Here is a 10,149-nt window from a genome sequence, read left to right on the forward strand (position 1 = left end):
AATTTTGACTAGAACCAAAATTGACCTGAAATTCTGGGTTTAGACCTATCCGACCAGTTTTAAAAAAATGCCATAACTTGGTCCACAAAGCTGAAATGCAGTGAAACCAAAGCCAAAATTTCTATAAGACCTGGAACTATACTTTTGGTGTTTTGACCAAAAGCCAGAACCTAACAGAACTTGGTCAATTTGCTAGGATAAATCAGCATGCCAAAACCTGAAATTGAACCAAATAACCACTTGACCCCAGAACAGTACTTATACCATATCTCCCACTAGGAAACTCTAAATGGGATGAGCCAAATTTTTATGGGATTGATGGAGTCTTATAGGATTGATGGAGTCTGATCCCTCAGAGCACTAGTCTCCTATATCTATAGAGGAGGTGGTAAAGAGTCATACGCCTGCACCTGCTCCAAGTCAGGAGCAAGATAGTAAAGCAGAGTCATCACATGGTGTTATGGGTAGAGCACAGCAGGCTTTTCTGGAGTAGATGACTCAGATGCTCCGCTAGGTTATTGGAACTATACCACAGCCACCACCACCACCTACACAGCCACAACCAGTGTAGAGGTCCCCACTGGAGAAACTGAGGAAATATGGGGCCATCGATTTTAAGGGCAAGAAAAAGGATGACCCAGCCGCTGTAAAGCACTGGCTGGAGAGGACAGAGAGGGTCCTGCAGCAATTACATTGCACCCTAGAGTAGCAGCTAGAGTGCGCTCTGTCACTACTACAGGAGGACGCGTATCAGTGATGGGTGACAGTGTCCAGAGTTGTACAGCCTGCACAGATTACTTGGGATTTCTTTTTGGCTGAGTTTAGAAAGAAGTACATCAGTCACGTGTACTTGGAGGTCAGAAGGAGAGAGTTTTTGACATTGAGGTAGAGGCAACTCATGGTCTCCGAGTATGAGCACGAGTTCATTAGACTTAGCAGATATGCATGGGAGATGATGCCTACGAAGGCAAACAAATGTCAGAGGTTTGAGGACTGGTTAAATGATAACATCCGACTGCTAGTTACATCACACTAGTATACAAATTTCTCCCTGCTAGTGGCAACTGCTCTTAATATGGAGAGAGTAAAAGATGATGAGCAGTCCAGGAGGGACAGACAGCGTAAGAGGGGTTCTGGACAAGGCCAGTCTAGTACATAAGCTACTGATAGTAAGAGATCTAAGGGGTCTCAGGGTCAGACCCAGGGTCGAGACTAGAAGCAGAGATCCCAGTTTGCTCTAAAAAGAGGAGGTCAGTCGGGTGTATCAGTTGGTAGTTCTCCAAGTGCAGCTACACAGGGATCAGCTCCGATACCAACCTACACACATTGTGGGAGGAGCCACCGAGGAGAGTGTAGATTATTGACTAGGGGATGCTTCAGGTGTGGATCTACAGATCATTTATTATGAGATTGTCCACAGAGAAGTGCTCCCACTACTCCACCACAGACTGAGAGGTCTACCCTGGCAGCACAGAGGGGTAGAAGACCTGTGAGACTAGAGACAGCTGGTACATCATAATGACTTACTTCAGAGACTGCTGAGAGACAGGAGGCCAGGTAGCACCCCGTGCTTATGCTATGAGGGCTCGGGAGAAGCCAAAGCTGGCAGACGTCATAAGGGGAATTTTTTCTCTTTATGATTTATCTGTGTGTGCATTGATTGATCCCGATTCCACACACTCTTATATATGCATTACACCAGCTATCGATAGAGGGGTACAAATAGATGTATTAGAGGAGGACATATTGGTCACTGACCCTTTAGGCCATAGTGTAATGGTGAGAAAAGTCTATAAGGGTTTTCCTCTGATGATACAGTGTTATGAGTTTCTGGCTGACTTGATTAAGCGACCATTCCATGAGTTTGATGTGATACTAGGGATGGATTGGATATAACGTCATTAGGCGATAGTAGATTATCGGCTGAAGAGGATTACATTACAAACAGTAGATGGGGATGAGATTACGTTTATGGGTGAAGGAATGGCTTGTCTTTCTACTATCATATCAGCCATAGCAGTTAGGAGATTGATAAGGAAGTGCTGTGAGGCTTTCTTAGCACATGTGGTTCACATTAGGAAGACTAGCCCGAGTTTACAGGACATCCCCACTGTATGTGATTTTTTAATTGTATTTTTGGAAGAGTTGCCGGGTTTGCCACCAGAGAAAGAGGTGGAGTTTGCTATTGAGATTATGCCTGCACCGATCTCTATTGCTCCATATAGGATGGCACCTACTGAACTGAAATAGTTGAAAGTTCAGTTATAGGAATTACTGAATAAGGGTTTCATACGCCCGAGTGTGTCACCATGGGGAGCACCGGTGCTATTTGTGAAGAAGAAAGGACGATACACTCTGGCTTTGTATAGATTATCTGTAACTGAATAAGGTGACTATGATGAACAAATATCCTTCACCACGAATAGATGATCTGTTTGATCAACTGAAGGGAGCCAATATTCACTCCAAGATAGATCTCAGATCAAGCTATCACCAGCTGAGGGTAAACGAGGCAGATGTGCCTAAAACTACTTTCAGGACCCAGTATGGACACTATGAGTTTCTAGTGATGCCATTTGGGATGATGAATGCACCAGCAGCTTTCATGGACCTAATGAACCATATTTTTCATCCCTACTTGGATCAATTCATAGTGGTCTTCATAGATAATATTATGGTGTATTCTAAGAACTAGAAGGAGCATGACGAACACCTGAGAGTGGTATTACAGACACTCCAGAGAAGCAGTTATATGCCAAGCTATCCAAGTGTGATTTCTGGCTAGATGAGATTTCATTCCTTGAACACATTGTATCAGTAGATGAGATCAGGGTAGATCCAAAGAAGATTGAAGTAATAGTTGAATGGAAGCCTCCTAGAAATACAACAGAATTTAAAAGTTTTTTGGGGTTAGCTAGATATTATAGAAGGTTTGTAAAGGTATTCTCCTTATAACTACTCCATTGACCAAGTTGCTACATAAGAATGCCAAATTTGACTGGAATGACAAGTGTCAAGCCAGTTTTGAGAAGCTAAAAGCTATGCTTACAAAGGCTCTAGTGTTGACACAGCCAGAGTCAGGGAAAGACTATGTGATCTACAGTGATGCCTTTCACAATGGGCTTGGGTGTGTTCTGATGCAGGAAGGGAAAGTGGTTGCTTATGCTTCCAGACAGCTAAGGCCACATGAAAAGAACTACCCAACTCATGATCTGGAATTAGCAGCAATCATATTTGCGTTGAAGATATGAAGACATTACCTATATAGTGAGAAGTGCTACATCTACACAGATCACAAAAGTCTGAAATACTTGCCAACCCAGAAGGAACTCAATCTGAGACAGAGAATAAGGATTGAATTCCTTAAGGATTATGATTGTGTGATCAATTATCATTCTGAGAAGGCAAATATAGTGGCTGATGCCTTGAGCAAAAAGTCTATAATGGCCTTGAGAGCACTAAATGTTCACTTGTCTTTGGCACAAGATGGGGCTATTTTGGCTGAGTTGCATGTAAAGCCAAGTTTGGTACAGCAGATACAAGAAACACAGAAACAGGATGAAAAGTTGATGACTATTATGGATAGAGTTAAAGAGGAGAAGGAGACTGATTTTGAGTTGAAAGGAGATGGGTGCCTACATTATAGAGGTAGAATATGTGTACCAGTAGATGAAGAACTGAAGAAGAATATTATGAAAAAGGCACATAGTAGTTTCCATGCTATGCACCCAGGAAGTACCAAGATGTATCATGATCTGAAGTCACTTTATTGGTGATTTTGTGGCAAGATGTTTAACATGCCAGCAGGTTAAGGCCGAGCACCAGGTTCCATTAAGGTTGTTGCAACCCATATCCATACCAGAATGGAAATGGGATCGCACAACTATGGACTTTGTTATTGGACTGCCATTGACACAGAAGAAGCATGATACCATCTGGGTGATTATAGATAAATTGATAAAGTTAGCTCACTTTCTACCAGTTATAGCAGACTATTCACTGGAGAGGTTAACAGAGATTTATATAGCTGAGATAGTCCGGCTACACGGAGTCCCAACATCGACCATGTCACACCTTACCCCTCCGTAAGACATAACATGATCCCGTAGTACACCTAATGAATTACCGAACTTCGCCTACTGATAACCTATTAAATATACTACTAGGGATTTTAAACCAATTTCCAATCATTTTAAAGTGGTGGATAATGCTGATTAATTATATAAAACCTTTAATCGTAGTTTAGGTTATAAATCAAATTTTTGAATTAATTTGAAATCTCCGAAAATTTTATAGAAAATTCGGCAAAGTGTTGTCTATATTTTGGGAAAACAATTCTGCAAAAACCTGTTAAAAACACTCCCAATACATTTAATACCCACAACTCCAGTATTCTCATCACAATTTAATCTCAACAACCACAATTTTGAGCAATTCATTATTTAAAAAAAATGTAAACAAAAAAAAAGAACTTAAATTTTTCATTACTAAAAAATAATAAGTTTGCAGTACAAATATTTATAATGGTCAAAATAAAATTCCAAAATTTATTATATAACTACTCAAGTCCAATAAACATACACACAGTTACATATACATTAAGATAAAAATTTTATAAGAGTACAATCGATATACCCGGTAATGATCCCAAAATTTCTAGTCACTTCGAGTCCCAAGTAGCCTACTTTACTGCTTTATCTACCTCTTTACCTGTGGCAGCAATAAAACACTATCGCTGAGCCAAAGACTCAGTGGTGCACAATTTAAAGAAAATAATAATTTGCACAGCAAATAAATCATAATTTCCCCATGTAAACCAATTCAAATATTAATACATATAAAATCATGTTTTATTTCTAAAGCCAAAAAATTTCTTAATAAAAACATATTTCATTTCATCAATCATAAAACAAAATTCTAAAAAGACACAGTTTTGATCATGACACGATTTCCAATTTGTCCCAATAACCAAAGGCTAATGGGGAATACCAAGGCTAGCTAGCACAAATATATGAGTACTCATTCAATTTGTCCTCAACTGGCACACACCTCAACACTTCAACCAAAGAGGGAATACAAATCCAATTCATCCCACTAGGCAAGCTAGTGAGGAATTCAAACATATAGTCATGACACTATGGTTTCAAACTATTTCAATAATTTTCTAAGCATCAAAATATTATTCAATTCACTTTTGTATTTTATTCAAAATAATTTCCCAAAAATTTGGGCTAGCAACACATAATTTTGTCAAGCAACATATTTAACACAATTGAGGTCATAAGTTAATTTCACAACTTATTCAATTCAAAATTAAAATTGAAAATCAAAAAGGGTTAGTTATTGTGCACAAACCTTTAATGAGTTGCCTCTCTGCTATTACTCACTTTTTTCTTATCTTTCCTGATCTCCTTTTCTACTGAAACATACAATTTAAAGTGTTTCAATACTCATTCAACTCATTTCTAATAAATAATTCAATGATTAAATTTTGTAGACTTAATCTACCTCAATAGATTTATAAAATTTGAATCATTTGTATTTGGTGCATTTGTGGTTACTATTTACCTCACTATTCATTTCAAAATATTGACTTTTTCTTACTTAAGGGGTATACTAGTTCTAATTGCACCCACATATCACATTTTGGGTTACAATTGTGTTGACATTGATTGCCAATTGAAATTCAAAACTCCCCAAGAGAAATTCCCAAATTACCCTTTTGGTCACTTGGGTTTACTATTCCGTTGGACTTATCTACAGTGGAAATTTGGCCAACATTTCCCCACCAAAGTTGTTCCTTAATGTCTTAGCTTTAATTTTCTTTTTGAATCACTCCATTTAGAGTTTTGTAGCTCAAGTTATGCCATTTTTACTAAGGTTGGCCATATTAGTCAAAACCCAAAAATTCTGGGCACATTAGGTTCTAGCAAATTTGGGGAGCTAACTTTGGTTAGCAATTTGACTAAGTTATGGTCAGAATTTGGGTTTGTGCTCCTCATAAAAGTTGTTCTAATATGTCTAAGCTTTCCAATGGTATAAAAATTAGGTCATTTGGACCTTTCTACACCAAGTTATGACCATTTGAACATGTACTGTTCATATGGTTAGTTTTGTCTAGTGGCAGGGTACCTAATCTGGATTTGACTAAATTTTACACCAACTTGTGATCATTTTTAGGGCAAAGTTTCTACATGAAAATTGTTGCTTTGAGTCTTAATTTTCATCTCCAATTGGCGTTACACTAATTGGAGCAACAGAATATCAGTTATGGTCATTTGAGTGGACCAAGGTCAAGCTGTCCAGAATTAGACATTACTAGATTCACACTTCAATTCAATTCCATGCATTCAATCACACTTATAAACACACCAATTGACCAATTTAAACATCAATAATGCCAATTGGGCATCAATTCACCAAAATTCTCAAAATTTCCCCAATTTTCCAATTGCCAAGAACCCTAATTTCCAATTAATTCAATTCATGAAATCAAAGTGTATAAAACACATTTACATACTCAATCAAGCTTGAATTACACATTTAATTCCATTAACTACCATCAAACCCTAATCCCATAAGGTTGGTCGAATTTCCTAAGGCCCCTATACATGAATTTTTTGTTTCAATTTTCAACAAATCCTAACTTAGTTTAAGTACCTAATCATAATTATAAAGAGAGAAATGGAAGAACCACTACTAATCCTTTTGGGTGGTCTTGAATCTTCAATTTCCTTTCCAATTTCTTCAAATTCTCTTTTCAATTCTTCCCTTCTAGTGTTAATTAGAAGATTTCTATGAGTTTTTGTTAGGGTTTATGGTGGAAAATCAAGTTTTGGAAGCTTGATTTTTATGTGTTAATGGTGGATTATGAGAGAGAGAGAGAGCAAGAGAGAGAGGGACGACAATGGGGTTGAAGAAAAAGACTTTTCTCTTTTTTTTTCCTATTTGTCTTTTATTTATGTGTAATTATCCCCATAATTAAATAATTAAAAATTAAAATTTTTAATTGAGTCATGCTTACTTAAGCATGATGATGTCATAATTTTTTTTTCTTTTCCTTTCTTTTCTTCCACACAAACCTCTTCATTTGCAATCGATTTTTTACAATTTTAATTTCCTACATTTTAATGGATATTTAGGCCAAGAGTCACCTCTAAGGGTAAATTGATCAAATTGCCCCTTACCGATCTGATCCGTTTTACCAATAATGTTAGATTGTTTCCTAAACCCTGATCTACTTATTTGAACTTGTTCTCAATTCTTTTCTATGCTTTTTACATTTCCACTAACTTCGCAATTTTTCCCTAGGCCCGGGGTGCCATAGGATCCCATTTGAAAATAGGGCAGTGACTGACTTCGCAGTCACTTCCCAGTTCGGTCACCCATCGTTGTGGCCTCGGCTCTTTTAACCAATTATGTCTTGTTTTCTTGATTTCTATTTTACCTTCATGTAATTATTATTAATTTTTGTTTGTGGCTATTCTAGGTGGCTTCTATATGGTTTTACACATCCCAACTGTCCGGGCAGACACTGGTCATCGGAACAGTGGAATGTATGGAACTAATAAACATAGGGGTGTTATAGATCATATCCGACCGAGATTCGAGATTTACTTCGAGGTTTTGGAAGAAGCTACAGGAGTCATTAGTCACTTAACTACACTTTAGTATGGCTTTTCATCCTCAGATGGATGGACAGTCAGAACAGGTGATTCAGGTAATCCTTAAAACTTGGTGAATTATTATTGTAGTTAAAAATGACATGACATGACATGAATTATATGATAGGTGTTGGAGGATATGCTTCGGAGCTGCATCATTGACTTTGAAGGAAGTTGGGAAAAGTACCTTCCTCTGGTAGAGTTTGCATACAACAATAACTACCAAGCCAGTATAATGATGGCTCCATATGAAGCATTATATGGGAGGAGGTGCAGGACTCCCTTATGTTGGACAGAGTTAGGTGAGGATAAGATAGTGGGCCAAACTTAGTGAGACAAACTGAGGAAAAGGTGAAACTCATCAGAGATAACTTGAAAGCAGCCTCAGATAGGCAGAAGTCATATGCCAATCTGAAGAGGAAAGACATAGAGTATGAGGTTGGCGATAAAGTGTTCCTCAAAGTGTCACCCTGGAAGAAAGTGCTAATATTCAACAAGAAGGATAAGTTAAGCCCTAGGTTTATTGGTCTATACGAGGTCATTAAATGTGCAGGTCTAGTAGCCTACAGGCTAGCTTTACCACCTGAGTTAGACAAGATCCACAATGTATTCCATGTATCAATGCTCAGGAGATATAAATTAGATCCTTCACATGTCATATCAGTAGAAGAGATAGTTGTGCAACCTGATTTGACGTATGAAGAAGAACCAATCAGAATCTTGGCATGAGAAATCAAAGAACTCATAAACAAGAGGATTCCATTGGTGAAAGTCCTGTGGAGACATCATAAAATAGAAGAGGCGATATGGGAGAGCCAGGAGACGATGAGGCAGCAATTCCCTCAGCTCTTCACATCAAGTAAATTTCAAGGATGAAATTTTTATTTAGAGAGGAAGAATTGTAACGCCCTCACTTTAGGTAGTCCGTACATTCTACTGTTCCGATGACTAACGTTTGTTCAGACAGCTAGGATGACTAGAACTACACTTAAACTAGGGTGAGGAGACATAAATTGATTGAATAAAGACTAAGAAAAATTAAGGAAAAATAAAAAAAATGAAATGCTAATAGGTTAAAAGAGTCGGGATTTCGGCGATAGGTAACCCTAACGCCAGACTCATGAGAAACCCTGTAAAATAATTATTTGGGATGTAATTGAAGGAATCTATGAGGCTTAGATAACAATAAAATACTAAGAAAAATATAAGAAAATTTAGTCAATCGATACAGACAATTACAACTTGATGAACACAACGAAGGGCAATTTGGTCATTTCACCCTCAATTTTGAATCTTGACCTAAATGTCAATCACAAAGAGTGAGAATAAAACATTCAAAATAAAATAAAATCAAGAATTATGCAATGGAAAAGAGAAATGAAAGAAAAGGAAATAAAAATTTAATTATGACATAAGCATTACCTCAAGCTAACCTAAGCATAAGTAAGCATGATACTAAAATGACATCATTAAAATTTAAAACAAGTACATAGGGATAAATATACATACAAGAGACAAATTTCAATAATTAAAAAGCTCATCTTCTTCAATTTATTCCTTGTTGGATGAATTCCATGGGAGCTCTCACCTTCCATCATTATTTTTTTTCTTCAAGCTTAATTTCTCTCCATTCTCACCCCAAAACCCATACTTCCCTTCACTAAAATTTGCTCCTACACCTTCAGAAACCTATTGGCAACCAAGAATTGAAGAAAAACTTAAAGTTTAGCAAGTCAAAGAATTGGTCCATCAAGGTTAGTGCACTATACAAGTCCCCTTTCTTCTTTAATTATTATAAGCATGCTAAGCTAGGTTAGAATTTCATGAAATTAAAAGAATATCTTGAATAATTGGGAACCCTAATTTCGGCAGCCAAGGGAATAGGGAGAGTTTGATGGTTTTGATTCTTCTAAACTTGTTAGTAATGGCATGTGATGAGCATAATTAAGTTAGATTATGAATTTCATGTGTTATGCATGAGTTGTGAAAATTGAAGTGACCTAAATTGGGGATTTTGTATTGTGGCTTGAAATTGATGTTGTTGAGGTTGATTGTTGACTATTTGAAGTGCCATGAATGTTATTGAAGTTTGGGAGTTGGGTGGAATTGAGAAATTGGGAGTGTTGTCTTCATGCAGGAATTCTAGACCAATGAGTCCAGTGTGGTTTTAAGGCTATAAGTAGAGCTATGTTGCTCTAATTGGTGTGAAGCCAATTGAAGATGAAGCCTAGGACAATTTACCAAATTTTTCATGCAAAGACCCTACCCAGAAACTGAACCCAACTTAACCTAAAAGTGGTTTGCATCCGGGTGACCACATGCTGGACCTGGAAAAATGACCATATAAACAGCAAATGTTCAAATGGCCATAACTCACTTTAGGAAGATCAGAATGACCTGATTCTTGAACCGTTGGAAAGGTTAGACATAGGAGCATATTTTTCATTAAGAACATAGAACCCAATTCTACCTCTAACCTAACCAA

General features: G+C 37.4%; 1 protein-coding gene across 1 annotated transcript; it reads left to right on the plus strand.

The window, feature by feature from the left end:
• Positions 1-1,971: 1,971 nt before the first annotated feature.
• On the plus strand, positions 1,972-4,089 carry LOC131169385 (uncharacterized). Its single transcript, XM_058128606.1, has 4 exons — positions 1,972-2,112; positions 2,390-2,503; positions 3,405-3,701; positions 3,808-4,089. Exons 1-4 carry the CDS (start codon positions 1,972-1,974, stop codon positions 4,087-4,089), a joined length of 834 nt encoding a protein of 277 aa, XP_057984589.1.
• The last annotated feature ends 6,060 nt before the right edge of the window (positions 4,090-10,149 follow it).

The sequence above is a fragment of the Hevea brasiliensis genome, chromosome 10 (genome assembly GCF_030052815.1).
Source record: "Hevea brasiliensis isolate MT/VB/25A 57/8 chromosome 10, ASM3005281v1, whole genome shotgun sequence".
NCBI lineage: Eukaryota > Viridiplantae > Streptophyta > Magnoliopsida > Malpighiales > Euphorbiaceae > Hevea > Hevea brasiliensis.